General features: G+C 39.8%; 1 protein-coding gene and 1 pseudogene across 1 annotated transcript; both read right to left on the bottom strand.

Annotated features, from left to right (window-relative positions):
* Positions 1-832: 832 nt before the first annotated feature.
* On the bottom strand, positions 833-3891 carry LOC125777676 (uncharacterized; annotated as a pseudogene).
* A 1492-nt stretch (positions 3892-5383) lies between these two features.
* LOC125777675 (uncharacterized) lies at positions 5384-6001 on the bottom strand. The gene has a single exon (XM_049452782.1). It carries the CDS (start codon positions 5999-6001, stop codon positions 5384-5386), a length of 618 nt encoding a protein of 205 aa, XP_049308739.1.
* Between the last annotated feature and the right edge of the window lie 19206 nt (positions 6002-25207).

Below are 25207 nucleotides of genomic sequence, written 5' to 3'. Positions count from 1 at the left end.
CTATGCCCAATCCATAAAAAAGGAGACCCCACAATCTGCGCCACAAGGTTCCATCGAGCGTATTGTGTGAAATATTAAAGCCCACCGTCAACAAACTGATTGGACCTTATCAGTGTGGCTTCAGACCTGGTAAATCAACAACCGACCAGATATTCACCATGCGCTAAATCTCGGAAAAGACACGTGAAAGGAGAATCGACACTCACCACCTATTCCTCGATTTCAAAGCTGCTTTCGACAGCACGAAAAGGAGCTGCCTTTATGCCGCGATGTCTGAATTTGGTATCCCCGCAAAACTAATACGGCTGTGTAAACTGAGGTTGAGCAACACAAAAAGCTCCGTCAGGATCGGGTAGGACCTCTCCGAGCCGTTCGATACCAAACGAGGTTTCAGACAAGGCGACTCCCTATCGTGCGACTTTTTCAATCTGCTGCTGGAGAAAATTATTAGAGCTGCAGAACTGAATCGAGCAGGTACAATCTTTTATAAGAGTGTACAGCTGCTGACGTATGCTATATGATGTATGTACAAGAATTGTATTAAAAAAAAGCACGTCTGTATAGTATATCCGTCTATCGTCAAATAGGCCGCTTCTTTATTGAATACCTCCTTAAATATACATTTGGTTAACGGATTGTAGCATCACGCCATATGATACATTGTGCATACATATATATGAATGTCTATAGTTTACATATTAGATTTACATTTACATTCGCTAAGCTAGAGTGAAACTGCTAGTCTACGGATACAAGGAATAAAAGGAGGACACAATCATATTGATCATTCAGCATTCAGCAATCAGCTGACTGGTATCGGTTTGCGTCCTTACTAATTATGCGCAGGACTGCATTTTACTGAACTTAAATCTTGAACATCCTGCCCGGCTGAACCCTCGCGGTTCAGTAATTCTTCTGTAGGACCTATTAGGCGGCATAACTTCTGCACCGGTCGCTGACAGCGCTGCTTACTAGGAAGTCCATTTGATGATGTCTGGTTGGTATTGTACTCTATGGTCACGGTACGAACCAGGCCATCACTGCCCGGGTGAACGTCAATCACCCGTCCCATACGCCAAACCGATGGTGGCAAATTTTCACCACGTATAAGAACTACATCTCCCCGCTGAACATTGGGTTCCGATCTAGTCCATTTGTTCCGTGTCTGAAGAGTATTTAGATATTCGGATTGCCAGCGGCGCCAAAAATGCTCCAACATTTTCTGGAGGCGTTGCCAATATCGAAGACGATTTTCTGGAGCTTCAGGCAATGGAGGATCTGGACGACAATTGAGTGGCCGTCCGATCAGAAAGTCACCCGGTGTTAGAGCTATCCCTCCTTCAGGATCATCGTAGAGAGCTATCAGTGGTCTCGAATTTAGACACGCCTCGATGCGAGTCAGGAGAGTAGACAATTCAGTGTAACGCAATGTCTGGCTGCCCATGATCCTCAGCAGATGTTTTTTAGCTGAACGAACTGCTGCCTCCCATAGACCGCCGTGATGAGGTGCGGAAGGTGTTATGAACTTCCAACATGTACCTTCAGCTGCCAGATGTTGTTGAGCATGTGCTGTTACCCAAGCCTTTAAGTCTTCCTGCATTTGACGATTAGCCTCTACAAATTGTGTTCCATTATCACTGTATAAGGTGGCACAGATACCCCGTCGACTAATAAAACGATCGTAAACATCTATAAATGCCTGTGTACTCAAGTCCTCTGCCAGCTCAATGTGAACCGCTCGTGACCCCATGCAAATAAATATGGCAGCGTAGGTTTTTGTAGTCGGGGTAGTGCGATGCTTTCCCACACGTACATGGAATGGCCCGCAGTAATCCAAGCCACTACGAGAGAATGGTGGAGCCACTAGTACACGCTCTTTCGGAAGCGAAGCCATTTGTTGACGTTGTATAATTTTAAGATGCCTACGACATGTAGCGCAGGCCCAGATGAAAGACTTTACTTGAGCCCGTGCGCCTATAAGCCAGAAACGTTGTCTAAGGAACTGAAGCATTTGTTGTATTCCACCATGTAAGCAACGTATATGAGCATCAGCGACTAGTAAATAAGCCAGAGCACCATGCGGAATTATAATTTGATGTCGCTGATCTTCACTTAAGTCGGAGTTTGTGAGTCGGCCACCTACTCTCAGTATGCCGTCTGCATCCAGGAAAGGATTAAGTGCTAAGATTTCACTACGACCCGCAATTCTGGAATGTAATGCAAGAGATTTAATTTCTTCTTTAAAATGATTACCTTGTGCTTGTCGAACATGCAGAAGTAAGGCCCAGTGCTGTTCTGCGACTGAAACTACATCGTTCCTGTAACCACGATATTTGGGTAACCAGCGCCTTAACCAAACAGTGGTGTTAAGTAAACGACTCAATTTACTAAATTCCTCTATGAGAGGTATCCTGTTGTCTTTCGTGGATGTCATAATCCACTGGTAATTAGCTCTGGAAACGAAGATGGAGACCACACGAGATTCAGCAATCGAGAGGTGCTCCTCCTCCTCCGTTAAAGAAGGTAATCGCATTTCCTCCATGTCCTGGTGAATGCACGTCGGTCCGGTCCACCAAAGATGATGATCTGCTAAGACGGCGGGAGATAAGCCTCTGCTTGCACAGTCGGCTGGATTTGATTCCGAGCGAATGTGCTTCCAAGCGTTGATGTCTGAATTGGCTTGGATGTAAGCTACCCGGTTGGATACATATTGTTTGAACGTGGATGGTGGTTTGCGTATCCAGCACAAAACAATAGTAGAATCACTCCAATATGTACATAGGGCGTCCTGTAGACCTAAAGCTTGACGTACGTTGTCCATCGCCTTAGTTAGAAGATGAGCACCACACAGTTCCAGGCGTGGTATCGTCACATCCTTAATTGGTGCTATCTTCGTCTTCGCTGAAACAAGAGCTGTGCGTGACGTACCACCTTTATCGATCGTTTGAACATATATAACTGCTGCATACGCTTTGCGACTAGCATCGCAAAAGCCGTGTAAATGCACTAAAGAGCCCACTCGTATGCCCAGCCAACGCGGAATACGAAGTCGTGTAATATCCGGCAAACTGTTGCGGAATATCACCCATGAATTGAGTAGCTCTGGAGGAAGTTCAGCATCCCATGGCAGACCAGCCTTCCATAAGTCCTGTATGAATAGTTTGGCCACCACGACTACAGGGGCCAATACCCCAGTTGGATCATATAATTTCGCCACGTCACTCAAAACCTTTCGCTTGGTATGCATTGACGTGTCGTCAACTAAGCCTACCTTGAAGAAGAGCTCGTCGCTCACTGGATCCCAGTAAAGACCCAATACCTTTGTTGTTGAGTTGTTCAACTCTAGTTCTGATGCAGAAACTGTCCATCGCTGTCGACGCTATCCAAATAGTCATCAACGTAGAAATTATAAAGTATGCTATGACGCGCTGCGGCAGCCCGGCTTGGGTCATAGATGACTTCATAATTGTCATTCGCACATTGACGCAGTGCGCGTATTGCGTTGAATGGACTACAAGCCATTCCATAAGTTACCGTCTTCAATTCGTACACTTGAAGAGGTTCATTTGGCGATTCACGCCAAAGTATTTGTTGCCATTTACGATGTCGTCTATCTACCAGTATTTTTCGGAACATCTTCTGTATGTCTGCAGTAATGGCTACCTTGCATTTGCGAAAACGGTGAAGGATGTCGACAATATTGGCATGTAGTTGGGGTCCAGAAAACTGTGTATCGTTTAAGGATGTCCCATTCGATGTCTTCGCGGAAGCGTTGAAAACTACGCGAAATTTTGTAGTTACCGCATGATGAGGTATGAAGTAACCATTTTCTTTGTTGGTGAAAGCTTGCTTGCTAACCTCCATATGATCGAGAGCAATGTATTCTCGCATAAATGCAATTTACTGCTCACGAAGACATGGGTCGTTCATCAACCGCCGCTCGAGTTGTAGAAACTGGCGGAGTGCCGAATGATGAGATTCTCCAAGAGCAGGAGCATCTGGTCGAAATAAAATTTGCACCTGGTACCTGCCGTCTGAGGTACGGGTAACAGTATCGTTGAAGATCGTCTCACAATCATCCACGTGTACTTCGGATGATAGTATGGGCTCTTCAAGTTCCCAGAAGCTTCTAAGTAACGTGTCTAGCCGTTGTTCGTTGACACATTTCGCAGTAAGAGATGTGTGTAAAGTGGAGGGAGCAGAACTTATGACTGGTCCAAATACTACCCAACCAAGACGAGTGTTTAAAGCGCAAAGTTGCTCTGGAGAACCCTGGATGAAACCCTCCTGAAAGAGACCCGTTAGTACGTCAGCACCAAGTAGCAGATCCACCGGACTTGGAGTGGCAAACGTTGGGTCAGCTAGTGGTAAATCCTTTAAATGGCTCCAAGCTTCTGCGCCTATATGCGTATCTGGCGTTACTGAGGTTATTGTCGGCACGACATAAGCCTCGAGTTTGAAGTTAATGTTGTTGTCAAAGGCAGCCTGCATCTGTACTGTTATATGACCCTTACTGTAGACTGCAGCGCTAGAACCAATTCCTTCAATTCGTATCTCCCCTGGACGCCTACGAAGACACATACGTTTTGTAGTAGCATCGGTAATCAGACTCACCTGAGAGCTCAGGTCGCAGAGGGCACGACACACGAATTGTCCTCCATTGTGATCGATCAGGATGGCCTTCGCAGTCGCTGGTACAATGGTCCGGTCTCCATTAATGAGAAATGACCGGACCTTCCCCAAATGTCACTGTTGTCGTGGGTATACCTGTGGCACCTGTGTTGAAGGTGTGTCCAGGGATATATTCCGATCGGTTACGTGATTGTCGGTGTCTTCCTCCATAGTCGGTGTATTGTTCGCAACGTTGCCTTTGCAGAGCATCGTATGATGACGATGATGGCACCGTAAGCAATCACGCGATGTACAATCCCGAGATCCATGATCACTTCCAAGGCAGTTGAAACATAACGAAAGCCGCTTAACTGTATCCCAACGTTCCGGTATGGAAAGATTAACGAACCGTTGACACTTGTGTATTCGGTGCCCGTTAGCACAAAGTTGGCAAACAACCGTAACCCCTTTCACTGAAGGTAACGGCTGAGATGAGTTTACCGTTGCAACGTTAGCCTTAACGGGACGGGTTGGTCTCTGATGAAGAGTTGTTGTACCGTTCGTAGCTCCTTGAGGCAAATTGTTGGCACGCTTCTCAATAAACGTCAAAAAGTCCTGATACATTGGTATGTTGTTTGTCTGAAGGCTCATCCCCCACTCATACTTGGTGATTGTGGGCAATTTAGGTAGCAGAAGTGGCACCAAGAGAGCGTCCCAATGCCTTACCGGAAGACCCATAACGCTTAAAGCTCGCATCACATTTTGGACGGTGTCAACTAGTCGAAGCAAGCCCTTCTGGTTGATTAGGTAAATTCAGGATACGCTGCACGTGCGATTCCACTAACAAGCGTGGATTATCAAATCGCCGTTTCATCTCCTGCCACATGTCCTCATAGCCGCCTGTGTAAAGTCCACCGACCAATGGTACGCTATCAGCATTGACGTGTTGGCGTAACTTGCTTAATTTATAACTGGAATCCAGATCCTTACGATTGTGAACTAGTGCCTCGAACAAATCTTTAAAAGGCAGCCAATTCGCTGGGTCACCATTGAACACAGGAATCTTAATTGGATCTAATCGCATGTCCAATTGATTCGCCACACAAACACCACCTTCACTAGCGCCACATATACGACGTAGTCGAATACATATTTGTGTGTACAGCAACTCCGTAGCAGCCAGGAAGTTGTCATGTGTGGTCAATTCGCTGGCTTGTGCTGAAGACACCAGATCCGTATGATACTCCATAAACCTTTCAAAATGCTTGTCCAATTGTCCACGAATCACCTCGCACTCAATGCTGTCCGGATCATAATTAGCTGCTTCTGTCATTTTGCTAATGCGCACAATTGCGGCATGCGCTGAAGTACGTAGATTCAAACTAGCCATCATAAAAAACTTGACATTAAAACGGGATTGAAAGGTTCCTCACAGGAGGCACCAAAAAGATGCGCACAAGAATTGTATTAAAAAAAAGCACGTCTGTATAGTATATCCGTCTATCGTCAAATAGGCCGCTTCTTTATTGAATACCTCCTTAAATATACATTTGGTTAACGGATTGTAGCATCACGCCATATGATACATATGTGCATACATATATATGAATGTCTATAGTTTACATATTAGATTTACATTTACATTCGCTAAGCTAGAGTGAAACTGCTAGTCTACGAATACAAGGAATAAAAGGAGGACACAATCATATTGATCATTCAGCATTCAGCAATCAGCTGACTGGTATCGGTTTGCGTCCTTACTAATTATGCGCAGGACTGCATTTTACTGAACTTAAATCTTGAACAATGTATATGATATTGATATCATCGGTCTCAATACCCGCGCCGTTAGTTCTGCTTTCTCCAGACTGAACAACGAAGCAACGCAAATGGGTCTGGCAGTGAACGAGGGCAAGACGAAATATCTCCTGTCATCAAACAAACAGTCGTCGCACTCGCGACTTGGCACTCACGTCACTGTTGACAGTCATAACTTTGAAGTTGTAGATAATTTCGTCTATTTTGGAACCAGCGTAAACACCACCAACAATGTCAGCCTGGAAATCCAACGCAGGATTACTCTTGCCAACAGGTGCTACTTCGGACTAAGTAGGCAATTGACAAGTAAAGTCCTCTCTCGACGAACAAAAACCAAACTCTATAAGTCGCTCATAATTCCCGTCCTGCTATATGGTGCAGAGGCTTAGACGATGACAACAACCGATGAGTCGACGTTGCGAATTTTCGAGAGAAAAGTTCTGCGAAAAATGTATGGTCCTTTGCGCGTTGGCCACGGCGAATATCGCATTCGATGGAACGATGAGCTGTACGAGATATACGACGACATTGACATAGTTCAGCGAATTAAAAGACAGCGCCAACGCTGGCTAGGTCATGTTGTCCGGATGGATGAAAACACTCCAGCTCTGAAAGTATTCGACGCAGTACCCGCCGCGGGAAGCAGAGGAAGAGGAAGACCTCCACTCTGGTGGAAGGACCAAGTGGAGAAGAACCTGGCCTCGCTTGGAATATCCAATTAGCACCACGTAACGAAGAGAAGAAACGACTGGCGCGCTGTTGTGAACTCGGCTATAATCGCGTAAACGGTGTCTACGCTAGTAAAGAAGAAGAAGAATATCTACACATATGCCAACGATTCTCATTAAAATATTAACTATAAACATACATACAAGATGCACACATACATACTATATGTATTTACCTACCATATTTACCTACATACATGCTATTCCAGCAAATTTTCAAATAATATTTTGCCTGTCAAGATACGCCGTAAAAATAGCAAGCGATGTAGGTATGTAGGGATGAAGTCATATATAGAAATTCACGCAAATGAGGAAAGCTCTCTGATTGCCATTCACTTGGGAGTGCCCAGAAACGATTCTATTACATATGGCTGAAGCAGCTCATCACTTATGGTCTTTGACCAAGTAACCTCTGGGTAGCCAGAAAACAAGGCAGAGCTAAAGTGAGAAGGCGAAACATCCCCTATACAGGGTTGTGCACTGGGTTTAAGACCCGCCACGTAAAGACACTACCAATAAAAAAGCGTAAGCAGACTTGGATAAGAGACCCCACTTTTGATGACGACCATGGCAAACCCACTAAGGATAACGATTTAAAGCACCTGGACTGTCCGGTCCCTTTATTAGGGAAGTGCCGTTGACCAGCTGGTTGATGTTTTCGCTAAAGTGAAAGCTGACATCATCGCCGCCCAAGAAATAGGATGAGCGAGACAAGAACTGAGACAAGTAGGACCTTGAGTCATTTCAAGCTCCTTACGTACAGCTCCAAACGAAACTATTGGTTTTCGGACAACGCATAAAAACAGTTGGTACGATTAGGAGTATCGTGACGCGGCGGAGAGAAAACAGAATGCCTACCTCGCAACATTACGATCGATCACAACACGTGCTTGATGGGATAGATACCGACAGTTGAAGAGGGAAGCGGGACCGCATTTGCAGACAGAAAAAGAGAGAGACCGAAATGCGTGAGTATGAAGAGCTAGATAAGCTTGCCGACAGGAGAAATGCTCGAAAATTCTACGAAGATGCGGTGACAGAAGGAGAATACTCTTGTAGAACCCCAAGAAGTAGTGATATTGTAGTGAAAACATAACGGCAGGAAAAGGCAAACCTGATACCCCAATCAATGACGATGGAGCAGATGTTTCATTACTCGACCATGAAGAAGTTCGAAAAACAATTGCCCATCTGAAGAACAACAAAGCGGCGGGGGCCGACGGATTGCCGACCGAGCTTTTCAAAAACGACGGCGAAGAACTGATAAGAAGCATGCATTAGGTTCTTTGTAAAATATGGTCGAACAAAAGCATGCCCAAAGATTTGAATTTAAGTGTCCTCTGTCTAATCCACATAAAGAGAGACCCCACAATCTGCGCCAACTACTGTGAGAAAAGTCTCCTAAATATCGCATATAAGGTTCTATAGAGTGTATTGTGTGAAACGGTGTGGTACACCGTCAACAAACCGATTCGACCTTATCAGTGTGGCTTTCTTCTTCTTCTTCTTTACTGGCGTAGACACCGCTTACGCGATTATAGCCGAGTCAACAACAGTGCGCCAGTCGTTTCTTCTCTTCGCTACGTGGCGCCAATTGGATATTTCAAGCGAAGCCAGGTCCTTCTCCACTTGGTCCTTCCAACGGAGTGGAGGTCTTCCTCTTCCTCTGCTTCCCCCGGCGGGTACAGCGTCGAATACTTTCAGAGCTGGAGTGTTTTCGTCCATTCGGACAACATGACCTAGCCAGCGTAGCCGCTGTCTTTTAATTCGCTGAACTATGTCAATGTCGCCGTATATCTCGTACAGCTCATCGTTCCATCGAATGCGATATTCGCCGTGGCCAACGCGCAAAGGACCATAAATCTTTCGCAGTACTTTTCTCTCGAAAACTCGCAACGTCGACTCATCAGATGTTGTCATCGTCTAAGCCTCTGCACCATATAACAGGACGGGTATTATGAGTGACTTATAGAGTTTGGTTTTTGTTCGTCGAGAGAGGACTTTGCTTCTCAATTGCCTACTTAGTCCGAAGTAGCACCTATTGGCAAGAGTTATCCTGCGTTGGATTTCAAAGCTGACATTGTTGGTGGTGTTTACGCTGGTTCCAAGATAGACGAAATTATCTACAACTTCAAAGTTATGACTGTCAACAGTGACGTGAGTGCCAAGTCGCGAGTGCGACGACTGTTTGTTTGATGACAGGAGATATTTCGTCTTGCCCTCGTTCACTGCCAGACCCATTTGCGTTGCTTCCTTGTTCAGTCTGGAGAAAGCAGAACTAACGGCGCGGGTGTTGAGACCGATGATATCAATATCATCGGCATACGCCAGCAGCTGTACACTCTTATAAAAGATTGTACCTGCTCGATTAAGTTCTGCAGCTCGAACTATTTTCTCCAGCAGCAGATTGAAGAAATCGCACGATAGGGAGTCGCCTTGTCTGAAACCTCGTTTGGTATCGAACGGCTCGGAGAGGTCCTTCCCGATCCTGACGGAGCTTTTGGTCCCGCTCAATGTCAGTTTACACAGCCGTATTAGTTTTGCGGGGATACCAAATTCAGACATTGCGGCATAAAGGCAGCTCCTTTTCGTACTGTCGAAAGCAGCTTTAAAATCGACGAAGAGGTGGTGAGTGTCGATTCTCCTTTCACGGGTCTTTTCCAAGATTTGGCGCATGGTGAATATCTGGTCGGTTGTTGATTTACCAGGTCTGAAGCCACACTGATAAGGTCCAATCAGTTTGTTGACGGTGGGCTTTAATCTTTCACACAATACGCTCGATAGAACCTTATACGCGATATTAAGGAGGCTAATCCCACGGTAGTTGGCGCAGATTGTGGGGTCTCCTTTTTTATGGATTGGGCATAGCACACTTAAATTCCAATCGTTGGGCATGCTTTCGTCCGACCATATTTTACACAGAAGCTGATGCATGCTCCTTATCAGTTCTTCGCCGCCGTGTTTGAATAGCTCGGCCGGCAATCCGTCGGCCCCCGCCGCTTTGTTGTTCTTCAGGCGGGTAATTGCTATTCGAACTTCTTCTTGGTCGGGCAATGGAACGTCTTTTCCATCGTCATCGATTGGGGAATCGGGTTCGTCTTCTCCTGGCGTTGTGCGTTCACTGCCATTCAGCAGGCTGGAGAAGTGTTTCCTCCATAATTTAAATATGCTCTGGGCATCGGTGACAGATCACCTTGGGGGGTTCTACATGAGTATGCTCCGGTCTTGAAACCTTCTGTAAGCCGCCGCATCTTTTGGTAGAATTTTCGAGCATTACCCCTGTCGGCCAGCTTATCAAGCTCTTCGTACTCACGCATTTCGGCCTCTTTCTTTTTCTGTCTACAAATGCGTCTCGCTTCCCTCTTCAACTCTCGGTATCTATCCCATCCCGCACGTGTTGTGGTCGATCGTAACGTTGCGAGGTAGGCAGCCTGTTTTCTCTCCGCTGCGACACGGCACTCCTCGTCGTACCAGCTGTTCTTTTGCACCTTCCGAAAACCAATGGTTTCGGTTGCAGCTGTACGTAAGGAGTTTGAAATGCCGTCCCACAGTTCCCTTATACCGAGTTGTTGACGAGTGCTCTCAGAGAGCAGGAGTGCAAGCCGAGTAGAAAATCGCTCGGCTGTCTGTTGTGATTGCAGCTTCTCGACGTCGAACCTTCCTTGTGTTTGTTGGCGTGCGTTTTTCAGTGTGGCTTTAGACCTGGAAAATCAACAACCGACATGATATTCACCATGCGCCAAACATTGGGGAAAAGAATCGACACACACCACCTCTTCGTCGACTTCAAAGCTGCTTTTGACATCATGAAAAAGAGTTGCGTTTATGCCGCGATGTGTGAATTTGGTATATCCTCAAAACTAATACGGCTCTGTAAACTGACGTTGGGGAACAAAAAAAAGTTCTGTCCGGATCAGCCAAGAAAGGTTCTGGAAACAGTTATGGTCCTTTGCGCGTTGGTCACAGCGAATATCGCATTCGATGATTCAGCGAATCAAGAGACAGGGGCTGCGCAAGCTAGGTCTTGTCGTACGTATGAACGAAAACATTGCAGCTGTGAAAGTATTCTACGCAATTCCCGCCGGGGGAAACAGAGGAACAGGAAGACCTGTACTCCGTTGGAAGGACCAGGTGGAGAAGGACCTGGCTTCGCTTGGCATTTCCAATTGATGCAACTTTGCGAAAAGAGGAAACGATTGGCGCGCTGTTGTTAACTCGCCCATAATTGCTAGAATATATTGTCTTTTTTTCATTTTAAAATGCCCGAAAGATCTAAATATCAACTTTCTAGAAATAGTTCCCAGGTTAGGATATCAAAAACACACCGTGATGGAGAATCTTCAACAGAAACTGAAAATCGTCCTGCAAGTCGAAGAAAGTTTCAGATACGATCCACAGATTGAGTATGCTCAACGTCCAAATTAGAGCCAGGAATAGGATTTGCTCTAAGTGTTCTACCAAAAAATGGGCCGATGAAGCCAATGGTATGTGCTCTGCTTCTGAAAAAGTCAATCTCCGCGATGTGAAGGAACCGCCACAGCCAATCTGTACATTGTTTAAACAACATACGTAGGTACAATAACCTTTTAAAAACGACGTTTTTAGGCGAGAAAGAAATAAAGGAAGATAATTTTATGCCTACTTGTAAAATAGAAGGAAAAGCATCATCAGGCCAAAGTCCACAATTCTTGCAAATCTATTTCATTTCAGGACAAAAATAGCTCCAATGCTAAAAATTTATTTAATTAACGAATTACAAGCCGCACTGAATAGCAACAATATATATATAAGATAAGAATTTTAAACAAAACTTAGATTGTAACTCTCCAGATAATTAAAAATTAGCAAAATAAATTTAATCTATCTGTAATCTTTTACAGGGAAGCTCTGACTCAATAAAGAAGCGGAGAAGGTAAAATATATAGTAAAGGCCTTTTTACAAAAATTAAAAAAATAACAATAATAAAAAAATATACTTTCATGTTCAAATTTCCTTCATTTTACTCATTTTTAATGACCCCACGCAAGAACGAGAAAGTATGTGTTGGAGAGTGTGTACAAAATTATAACTCAACCCAACTCCCATAAAGGCTGCCTGTGGCTCATTTATTATGTGAGTTATCGCAAATTTAGTAATTTTCAACATATCTATTATGTGGGGGGTGGACGTGGTTATCATCGGATTTCATCCATTTTCACAGTGTAGTATACGTATAAAGGAATGCTAGAAAGACTTCTTCTCCGCAAGTTTTGTTGAGGACATGTACAATTAACCAGTTAGAGAGCGGATTTAAAAAAAATAGTAGATACACAAGTGGCTTAGTAATGACACATTTAAATTTTCGTTTAAAAGCGTTTTTTGGCGTGGAGGTGGTCCGACTACGCCCTTCTACTAACCCATCCCCATTTTTTCCAAGGATCACGTGTACCAAGTTTCATTACGATATCGCAATTTTTAAATTAAAAATGGCCAAATCGCCATAATTGCTTAAAAGGCAAATATTTTCGATTTGATTGTCAACAACGGTATTACCAATACCAGACCAATTTTTCTTTTTTCAACCATATGTTTTCAAGTATAACCTGCAATTTCATTTATTGCCCCTGAATTCTTTTTCTGGAAAGTATGGCAAGTCTTTCTGGCGATTGCTTTTCCAAAGCCTTCATTCGCAAAATTTCCCCCTCTTCCACCCTGGTTATAGGTTCTCCGAATTTTTAGCTGCAGTAGTTCCACTTGGATTGACCGCCTGCTGAAAGCAGAGCTACTCGTCCACGACATGCTCTAAAGCTTCGTTGAGTGTAAGGCCCTCCGCCTGTGGCTATATTCTCCATCGGATTATCAACATTTTTTTTTTTTAATTTTTGTTTGCAGTCCAACCAAACCTAAATAATACACAAATCCATACGGATATATTTATGTACATACATACAAACATATGTATGTATGTACATTAGCCTGTTCGTTAAAAATTTTTATTCGAAATTTTTATCACGAAAGCTGAAAATAGTTGAGACTTGATAAGAAAATGAATCTACGAAAATTTCACGCCTCTCGGACCCCGCCTTATAGTGCCGGTAGAAAATTGTATTGTTAATTGCACGTCACTCATACCCCAATGGTACATTCGCTGAATTATGTATGATACATTACACAAAATTATAATTATTTACAACTTTTAAAAGTTTGTTTTGAACAATTCGGATACATTTTCCTACGTTCTTGTATGCATTGCAAAATATAACCCCAATCACTTTCATTTTTGGTTAGCAATCCATGGTAATCTTGCATTAGTTTTATGGCTCTTTCTGCAGTGTCGCTAACTACTTTTAGAGAGTTTATTATTTTTTTGCCATCCATATATGAAGCCTGCGTCTGCCATGTTTCTGGGTTGAAATCCAAGAAGCTGGTATCTATCTGCAGCCTTGAAAACAATTTGAGACTGTTGGAAGATATGAAATGCTCCATGGTCTCGTCTGTAAGACAATAATTTAAGAATAAAATAAAAATTTAAGAGTATTATTCTCATATTATACCTAACAATTGTCCCATGTCTTGTGAGCTTAGAATAATTTTTTTGCATCCATCGCATCTGCCGGGTTTTTTAAGAGCACTGACCATTTTGACTTTTGTCTCTACTGATAGTCTGTCATCAAAAAAGGCTAAAGCGGCTGCTTCCTCTGTCAAATACCATAAATGGTTAGACAATTTTCGCAGTGCAGCATCGCTGGTTGTAAAATCAATGCTTTCATAATATTTTAAACTTTTTATTATATTTAAATCGTCAACAGGAGCAGCAGTAGCGTCGGAGCATTTGAACCAAATCTTAATATAACATCGCACTATGAAAATGCAGACATCAGCTAGTGCTGCTTTTTGTCCTGCATAGGATATTGAGCTCGGAACAGGAATATTTTTAAACAGTAAATAGCGCGTGCCATCCATCTGGCTTGATGCATTGCTCCCGGAGGACGAAGTCGGATTCGTGTATCGCTTTTTATATCCAAGAAGATTAATGTCAATTCTAAAAGCTCTCGATAGTCTTCTCTAACTAGACTTTTTTTTAATTGTTGTGCAGCAAAATCTGCAATGTCATCGATTACATCGTTAATGCTTTCACGGCAATGTTCATCCTCCATACCACTTTGATATTTTTCTCTGTCAAGCTTTGACCAAGATTTCTTAAATTCTTTGAATAACGGAATATCGGGGCTTGATGTGAAATGTGGAAGTTTAGCTTCAAACACTCCTCTCAGTACTATCTCAAATATATGGTGTCGACAAGAGAGATAAAGCAACTCTCTATCAAGCATTTGCTCTTAGAGCACACAGGCACCACTCAATCGGCCAGTGTTTGAAGCTGTAGTGTCACAGCATAATGCCTGCACTTTCTCCGATACATTCCACTCCTCCAACGCATTATATACTGCTATTGCTTGTTCTTTGCCCGTTGAATTTGACAGTTTTGAAACGGCTAGAAGTTGGTAATGGTCCATTCCTGAAACAACTATTGGCAACCGCTCAGCACTCTTATCATGGACATGTTGATTATAAAATGTATGTTATTTTTAGATACCTGCCTCTAATCTTTGTAAATGAAATCCAATTTGTACTTACTTAATGATGGCAGCATCTTACCATCCCAATGCACAACAAGGAATGGCGGAAGTGATGATTTAAACTTCTCTTTAATCAGCTCAGCTTGCACAGAGCGCAGGTGTTTTCTTTGATGATAAATTGACGTTTGAGTTATAACCAAGTCGTCAACATTGTGGCCAAGAGCTTCTGCAGCCGCTTGTAATATATAAACTGCATTCCGTACACTTACTTGGCATCGATCTAGGACAGAAACTAATTTTGCCGTTATAAAATGTTTTTGGCTTCTCTTGACTACTCTCGATTTCTTCAGTGACGGTATAGCTTCGGCTTGATCACTATCCACTTCGTTTGAATCATCAGAAATACTGCTAAATGATATTTCTCCCGGTTGAATTTTTTGTTCAGCAATATTTCGCTCCCGACGTTCTTCTTCATCATGCCTTCTTTTTTGCCTTTTTTCCTCTGCTTGACATAACTTAAAATCGACTGATCCGAGGTAACCAACACGACCCTGCTGTCTTTGTCCGAGAAGAAGAAGCCTATCTTCTTCAACCTTTACGAGTTTCATAACATCTGCATGCGCAACATCAAATAAATTGTCCAAATTTTTAACAAAAGCTTTTTCTTTTTCACGGTAAGAATCACCGGACTTTTTATTATTTTTCTGCAGAAAACGCCACTCGTCATACAATTTTTGCAATTTTTTAGTGCAATGGTGCTTTTCTTTAGTGGGCAAACGAGCCTTTTCCCAAAATATTAGTACTTATCGAATTACAAGATTTGCACTTTCACACACAGATAACTTTACTACACGAATATTAAAAAAAAGTACCTGTAGCACTTGCTTATTTGATGGTAGTTTCGAGCCCAGAATACTCAAGTTGATCGAACCAACCAAAAATATTTTATTTTTATTTCTTAAATCCATTTTACTTCAAATCACTCTTTCTTGCTTGTAAATATAAACAGAATAAGCTCACCGTAAAATGAGAAACGCCAAAAAGCATTGACGCCGAGACGGTGTAACGGTACTATCTTGCTCATCAAAGAATCATAGTGCAAACAATACCAAAACAATAACAAGCTGAAGGCCTCGTAGCCAGTGCTGCGTTTATGTATTTATATAATAAAACTCCTTTTGTTATATGAATTATTATAAATAAATAAATAAATAAAAACTCGAATGAAGCAATATAAAATAATAATTTGTGAAATGTAAATAATTTTTTGTAATGTATCATACATAATTCAACGAAGATACCATTGGGGTATGACTGACATGCAATTAATAATACAATTTTCTATCGGCACTATAAGGCGTGGTCCGAGAAGCGTGAAATTTTCATAGATTCATTTTCTTATCAAGTCTCAACTATTTTCAGCTTTCGTGACAAAAATTTCGAATAAAATAATTTTCCCATACAAAGTTAGAACAGCCTAATGTACATATACCCAACGTAATTGGTTACCTTATTCCATTCACTTCCACTGGAGCCAATGTTATTTTACTCAGCTGCAATACCTTCCCACAACCCCATCGTATTTTTTTTGTGGACCCAAACGGCGTCTTTCCTATGGCTACACCAGAAGTTTTCTCCAATAACTCTACCATCGAATTGCTTCCGATCGGTTCTTTTTATTCTAAAAATAAATAAATGCAATAAATAAATTTTTATTTTTTTTTTTTAATTTTTTCCATTTCGAATTAAACTCACGAATCCAATAATCGTTCGCCAAATTTTGAGAGTTGCAGCGAAAAGAAGTTCACAAATTCGCAAGTGACAATATTAAATAGCAAAAAACCAGTTTGAGCGGTCAGTTTGTATGGCAACTATATGGTAAAGTTGTAATAATAAAAATAATAATATATAGTATACATATGTATATATATTGCAAGATCGACGGTGGTTTAGTTTTTTTAATTTTTCTAAGTGAAAAGTATATGATTTAATATTGTAATGTATAAAAAGAAGCTTATTCACGTTTTCTCCTAGCAAATTGGTTAATATTTTAAGGAGGTCATCTCATCTAACGTCCTGTTGTTAAGATTTTTCTTTACGACCAGTAAATATAAAGAGCTTTAAGTTTTTTTTATCATTTATTAAGATATACTTTCACAGTATAAATATAAATTTTCAGCGAAACATTGTGTAATTGAAAAAGTCTTTTCGTATTTTGTCTGTAGATGTCGTTGCAGTCGTATATCTCCAGTGTTACCAATCACGTTGTGTCATAACATATAGTGTTGGAAAGATGAGATTCAAAAAAAATTTAATTCGGGGAAGTTGAAAAAAGCTACAGCTGTTCAAAAATGAGTGCAAATAATCAATAATATGTACATATGTATATCAAATTGTTTTTTGTCCTTCCGTCCGTGCAAGCAATAACTTCAGTAAAAATTAAAATATTTGGTATTATAAGAAAAGTAAAAATTTTAATTTCTCAAAAAATTTAGAGGGTCGTCTTTATGTGATGACCGAATAACTTGAACTTTTAAGGGAACATGTAAACGCACTGAATGAACTATTAGTAAACAAAAATTCCCATAAGTTCTATTTTTTTATGGCAAAAAACAAAAAAATTCAAAATTTTAAACTTTTTTCAAAGGTCTACCGAAAGTCTAATTTTTGGTATATTCATTTAATAATAGTCCATTTCGTATATTTAAGCTTACAGATTAAAACCCGCGAGTGCAAGCAATTTTTCCTAGGCGGGGGTGTTCAAAGCACTGAAACTCATATTTTACGCACTCATATTTTACACTTAAGAATGCCTCGGCTAAAAAATGGGCATCAATCGGACACTAAGAACATAAACTTATATACACATTAGGGTGTCCCTTATTTATGAAACCCGGACCGATTTGCATCGGTGGATATTCCTGGTTTCCGTCATTTGTTCTCAATTAAAAAGCAATAAAAATTGTGTTTTCTTAATTGGAAAAAAATACAAGATATTTACCAGCCCAGTGAGGAGGATTTAATAACAATTTAGATAATTTATTTGATATTTTACAAGCTGATACTTTGGAACTGATGAATATTGAAGAAGATAAGATATTTTTACAAAAACTAAGACGTCCAGGGTGTTGTGTTGTGAGCAAATGTGTTTCTACACATGACTCCATCCTCCATTTAGCATAATCAATAGTAGAAATATGAACCATTTTTGATGTATATGTAGATTGCTTGTAATAATTAAAATCTATACCAATATTATAAATAAATATATTTGATAATTTGTTTGTTTAAATAGAATAGGTTCCGAAACTACTCGACGGATCTGAAAAATTCTTTCCCCGTTGTGAAGCTATACTCTCTCCGGTATTTGGGTGTAACCAACCATTCTATACTTTTGCAACCCGCATAGATCAAAGCCGGCTAAATACCTTCAGGTGTTGGCAAAACTTCATTTAAATAAGTAAGGAAGTGCTAAGTTCAGGTATAACCGAGCATTTTATACTCTTGCAACTTTCAAAGATCCCAGCCAGCTAAATACCTTAAAGTGTAATCAACATTGGAAAATGTGGGGAAAGGGTCCACCTTCATTGTTCGATGAAATCGTGAATGGATTATGTTATACTAAAACATCCTCAATCGATTTGATCTATTTTAGCCAATTCCACATAATATTAACATTCTAATAAAATGTAGTAAAGTCAGCCGGATACGAGTATTCCAAAAATTACATTATTAGTTAATTTTATCGTTTTTAGGAACATAGACTCACTTTATTACACTCACTAGATTTCATTAACATAATTCGTTAATTGGCCGATATAAGCGGTATAAATGCAAACGGAAGTTCAACAAATTTTCTATTAGGTATATTGGGGCTTAGGAAAGTATTGAGTTCAATCAGTTGTAGGCATTGAAACAAATCATTATCAAGCAAGCATTCTCTCCAATTCTCAATTGTATATCTCACACATCAACCGATATTTTCAGTAAATATTTTAATATAGTCACTGTATCTAGGGGCTTGAATAGTTTCTGTTCGATTTGAAAAAGTTTCGGTCATAAGATGGCATACTTTAAAGACATTATTCTTGCAAAATTTTATCCCGTTATATTAATTGGTGCTATATTTGTATAGCGAATGTGAAACAATCAAATGGGAAATATGTAGTATGGTTGTTTTCCGATTTTACCCATTTTTGCATAGTGGAATAGTAATGGGAGGAGATTGTTATCTGGTCCAACGCTGCATATCATAATACTACCCCCAAAATATTTTGTTTAGGGCACCGTATACTCTTCTTATACTGGCCAATCAATTGTGTGGTATTATTGGACCACGTTTTTGACTAGTAATGACAGCGTTGTTACCTTTGTTTTTGCCTAATAAAATAATCGTTCATCGTTGTCATTGATTTCTATATTTATTACTAGCAAACCCGGCGAACTCCGTTTCGCCACCAGATGGCTTCGCTTTATGTTTTATGTTATGAAAAGGAAAATTATATTTCATTTCACAACAGTAATGAATTCATTTCGATTACAAAAATGAAGTGTTATTTAGTTGAACTTCCCTAAGTTAATGAAAGTGAATCCAAAGTAAATACTGAATCGAAGCGTTATACATGTCTGTAAATTATCCGTTTCATTGAAGTGCTCTTTAGTAAACCTCACGGAGCTCGAGACCTTTCCAACGAATGCAAAACGGTGGAAATCGGTTCGTGCGTTCTGGAGTTATAGTGTCAGGGAGGAAAACACGAATTATTTTTTTAGATAATACAATTTTTGATATAAATTAAACTTAATTTCATTAATTGAAATAGACGTTCAAAATACATAGTTTTTAAGGTAGTTAAAGCTAAGAGTTTAGGAATGTTTACCTGTATGATGTTGTTTTCCTCTATAGACTTATATTAAATATAATTACCTATAAATTTAAATATTATTTCCGAACATTTTTGCGTCAGATTTTTGTGCAGCAATCATTGGAGCTGTCAATTTAATATAATTTAGCAAGTAAAGGAGGGCAAAGTCTCGGTGTGTCCCAACATTGTTTACCCTAGCGACAGGATTAAAAATCTATTATTCGATGAAATCTTTAATATATTACAATAGAATTTGGTGTTTTCCCTCCCAGGGTTTCATCAACGTACTTCACATACAATCAGGGCTAGGACAAGTTTTCGCCTAATTTTATCTATTTTAGATATAAAGATATACTGCTAGATATGGGTAAAACGCGCTCTCTCATTTTTATTGAGATATCTCGCACCCGGAAGTTCGAAAATCTTTATACAAGGTGCTTTCCAAACAGGACATTTTGAATCTAGCGCCTCCTAGTGGGGTCATCTATGTGTCGACTGCTGCGTTAGAATCTGCTATCTTTATTGATTGCCCAATTTCATGACATTGCATCGATTAGAAGTGAACTTATGGCGATGATTGCTTATCCCGTAGCAGAGTGCACGAGTGGTTTCAACGTTTTCAAAGTGGTCGTGAATAAATGACGGCCAATCAAAATCCGTCATCACCGGAAATTCAATAGAAACTGTGCGTGAATTCATCAAATTCAGCCAAAATCATGATTGTTTATGGAAATGGAATTGAACATCTCCAAAACATCGATTTATCTCATTTTGACCGAACATTTGGGCTTACGAAAGGTGTGTGCACGGTTTGTTCCGCACAAATTGACTGACGACCAAAAATTCCTCAGAATCCAACATTCGAAGGACATCATTAAAGAGGTCGAAAAGGAAAAAAACTTCCTTTACAATTTTGTGACTGAAGACGAAACGTGGTGTTTCCAATATGATCCCGAAACGAAACACCAGAGTGCTGAATGGAAGGCACCGGACGAGCCGAAACCCAAAAAATCGCGCATGGAGAAGTCAAAAGTGAAGACAATGCTGATTTGTTTTCATGATTCCAAGGGTATTGCCCATAAAGAATTTGTTCATGCCGACCAAAATGTTAATGCGCTATTCTATCTTGGAGTTTTGAAGCGTTTCGTGCGCCGTATTCGACGTGTTCGGCCCGAATATCGCGAAGATGAAAGTTGGCATTTGTTGCACGATAATGTGCGTCTCATCAATCGACGCGTTTGACCGATTATTTTACCAAAAATCACATTTTAACCATTAACAAATTAAATGCATTTGCCCATGAAAGGAAAGCGTTATGCAGACATAGAGTCTATTCACTGGCATATGGGCGGCCATACCAGACCACGAGCTAAAAAACTCGTACGACATGTTCTTGGACCGAGCAAAAAGATGTATTGAAGCAGAAGGAGACTATTTTGAATAAAATAATTTGATTTTGCCTAAAAAACTATTTGTTCATTTTTTTTAAGTCCTGTTTACTTTGGAACCTTGTATAAGGTATGTGCTAGAGGAAATATTATCCCTTTTCAACCCATTTTAACACACAGACATCTATGAATTTCAATTACATATCTCACACATTGAACGATACTTACGTTAAAAACCTAACTATAGTTACTGGGGTACGCATATCCGGCACCTAGGAGCTTGAACAGTTTTAGTCAGATTTGGTCAGAAGATGGCAGACTTCGAAGGTACTATTCATGCAAAGTTTTGTTCCGATACAATAATTGGTGCTTCATTTGTATACCGGAAAGTGAAGGCACTTAATGGAATTTAAAATTATGTTATATGGGAAGTAGGCGTGTTTGTAGTTCGGTTTCCCCCATTTTACCACTGTAACATAGGAGTTTGAAAAAATCATATAGTTAATTTGGTAACGAAATATGTATAGTTTATGATTGAACTTTGACTCCGGCTTCTATAAAGCTATTTCAGACAATCTCGGAAAAGTAAATGTCTCTAGCACATTTAGTTATTAATTTATCCCGCTTTTAGTAGCAGTTTGTAACAGCACCGTTAAAAGGGAAGTGGGCGGTATTTTGATCCGATTTCATCAATTTTCACACTATCCGCAGAGATTGTTTTAGGATTTATCTTGTGCGAATTTGGTTCCTTTAGCTTGAATGGCTTGGGAGATATATGCTTTAAATCTATTACACAGGAGCCCTTACTATCACGATCCCCTGTGTCAAATTACACCTCTATATCATAATTTAGTGCTTAGTTATGGCATTATATGAATTTTCGTTTAATGGCGTTTTGTGAGCGTGGCAATAGTTCTTTTACACCCATCCATTCTATTTTGCAAAGAAACCTTTGCGCCAAGTTTCATTACGATATCTCAAGTTAGATGAAAAGGAAGAAACTCAACGGTCTTCAAACACCATGGACATAACCATGATTTTGGCTGCAATGTCGCAGATGTCAACGTAAATGGCAGAAGAGCCATCACAAATGTTGGTGCAGTTGATTGAGCGGCTGTCAACACAGTTGGATTCGAAAGACGGCATATTTAATTAATTGGAATGCTGAAGATAAAGTTGCTGCATTGTTTTTTGCATTAAAAAGACCTGAAGCGGAGATATTACAGACAGGTTCATACTGCGAGTCGAGTAGTTATAAAAAGTTGATAGGTGCATTATAAATACGATATGGTAGTGAGCACAGGAAGCAAAATCGCCCTCAGAAAGTCAATGAGCACTGGAGAATTTTTTCAAAGAGATTGATAGGTTAGCTCACTTAGCTTATGCACATAAATCCGTGAAGTTGATCTAGGACACGAAAATTCTGACCTTCGTTAATGGAATTATACTTTGACGTAAACGTATGGAGAAAGATCAAACAACTGGTAAATCCAACCAATCGTTAAACTAAAGCGAGCCAGTCGAAAATGGTACATGCTGGCTTCCAAATGTGTATGCCTTGTATCTAGTCTAGGTATTAAAAAGATTGTACTGGAAGACCTATTTGGTATACCTCGACGATATCATAGTGTTGGGCAAGAGTTTCAAAGAACATCTTAAGAACTCAGAAGAGGTTTTTCAATGGATATCTAGTGCTGGTCTAAAGGAAGTAAGCTACTTAGAACACAAAGTGACAACGAAAGGCATTTGCATAGGTAATGAAAAGATAGAAGCAATAAAATGTTGGCCTACTTATAATCGCCGATTTGTTCCAAATTTTCCCAGCGTAGCTATAAGCCTACATGAACTCACGAAAAAGAACAGAATCTTTGAGTGAAATAAAAAAACTGGAAGTAGCTTTCTCTCGTCTAAGTACTGCGCCAATGTTACCCAGCCCAGGATCAGCGTTTATTTTGGATACAGAAAACCACCCAGCGCCGTTTGAAAGAATTCCTATGGACGTAAATTAGAAAACAAATAAGTTTTGCAAAAGGGAAAAACAATAGCGGAGGTATTCATCACCAATTGAATACAGAGATATGTTGTGACAATAGAATTACATTCTGACCAAAGAATTTCGATTCAGCCCTATTTCAGGAGATGAGGCAGAATTGAGTATTCGAAAAACCCGTACAGTGCACTACATCCGCATACCGATGGCACGGTAGAACGATTCAATCGAACTTTGGAAAAACATTTGACGAGCAATCTATAATATGTAATGTATAAGGACTACTGGATTGTGCAACAGACAATTCTAATTAGAGTGTTGCTCAGTAAAGGGCTGTGTTCAAATATCATTGAACATGCATACTTATCAGCAAAGCCGAAATACAATTAAAAATAAATATCTATTTTCAAACATACATACATACATACGTATGTACATAAACAACCACATGCATTTAAATGCAATGTGCATCTAATAATAATAAAAATATGGGACACAAGTCATACATAAATTTACAGAAGAGATAACATTAAACACACACACACATGTATTGTATTGTACAGTTGAAAACAACTCCATGTGGTGTGCCGTAAATATACATACTTATGTTTAATTAGATAACTAAGAACTCAAAAATAGTATATAAGGTTTACATTTTACCAAATAAAATCAGAATGAATAAGTGCTCCCTGAATAAAAGTCTTTCTTTGCCCCCCACCAGCGGTAAGGATTGTTAGAAACTATAACAGGCTATAAGAAAGAAGTTTTTAACTCGAATTACGAGTAAGAGAAGCGTTAAGTTCTTTTAGTAAGAAATATTAGGACTTGCATTAACAATCCAGTAATCAAACTCAAGCGTGAGTTACAAAATAAACAATTTATCGAGAAATCCGTTAAAATCTTAACTTCTTTTGAACGAGATGTGTTCGATATAAACTCGAAGAGCTTAAATTTAATATCGTGAGGTGAAATATGAAAAACGTCAACCCAAAAATCGAAATATGAGAGTTTGACCGAGACCACTATAATTTATGTTGAGGACCAAACCTTTAAAATAATTTTACTTCCGCATTTCAATCCACATATGTATACGGTGTGTGGAGGATTGAAATGTTATGGTCAGATTTTGACAATTTTTAGACTTGAGATGGCATACCTCAAAGGCACAATTTAAAGTTCAAGGTTCAAAGTTTGGAGATGTTCGCGTCTCAATCAAAATGTGGCAATGTCAAACGTTCGAGCAATTCAAATTCTCACATTTCATGCGCACAAAACAAACAAAATAGGGATCAGTAAAATTTGGGATGCAAGAAGTGAGGTAAGGGAAATCGCTCTTTATTTTTGTTTATAATTAATTATTATCATTAATTGTGTATATTAACAAATAATATATTATTTTAAACGCCGGCTCGACATGGTGCAGGAATTTTCCGCGGGAAAACGAAAAAATTAGTATTATGGAGCAAGGCGGTTAATAAAATGAGCTTGGTCAATGCTGACGTTTTGCAATCCAAGGATTTAATTCAATGAATTCATTTGCAACTTACAAACGAATCAAGAAGCGAAACGAGCAAACTGGGAACAGGCATCAAGCTGGGAGTTGTATGAAGAGTTTGACGACGTGTACGGTAGGCGGCATTCCATATAACTGCCAGCCAAAAACCTCCAAAAATTCCTTAACCGATAGCGTATCGTATGTGAAACGAGTGAGGACGAAAAGGCTGACGACTCATATGAAAGTCAACTCCTAAATGAGCGAAGAAAACGTCCAAAAATTACAACCAATGAAGCATTGGATTTCTTAAAAAATGGAGTTCTAAAAGAACAAGCTCGTCGTGAAGAAGAGATACAACTTGAAAAAGTTGAATTTTGTAAAAGAGAAAAAATAACCTTATAATGAAGCTGCGGGAAACTTTAGAAAAGATCTCTCATTTTTTATTGCCTTTGTGATTTGTATTTGAAATATTACATGTACATATGTATATTTACTTAAAATTATTTTTATTTAAACAATAAAAAATTTAAAAAACAAACATGATTGATTTGTATGATCAAACATTGAACTCAAAAAAGAATCTTTAAGTTCTTACCGCTGGTGGAGGAAAAATAAAGACCTTTCTTGAGTGAGAATTTATTCATTCTAATTTTTATTTTGTAGTTTCATTACTTATATGTATACTGTTTTAGGAAACTATAATGAATAACTAAATACATACAGTGGGAAGCTAAACTGTCCGGATGTTTTGCACTAAG

This window comes from Bactrocera dorsalis, chromosome 1 (assembly GCF_023373825.1).
Source record: "Bactrocera dorsalis isolate Fly_Bdor chromosome 1, ASM2337382v1, whole genome shotgun sequence".
NCBI classification, from domain to species: Eukaryota; Metazoa; Arthropoda; class Insecta; order Diptera; family Tephritidae; genus Bactrocera; species Bactrocera dorsalis.
Note: the sequence above shows the minus strand (reverse complement) of the source record. Positions and strands in the feature narration are given on the sequence as shown.

Coding starts and splice junctions, on each gene's coding strand:
- LOC125777675 (XM_049452782.1), bottom strand. CDS start 6,001: ATGGCTAGTTTGAATCTACGTACTTCAGCGCATGCCGCAATTGTGCGC.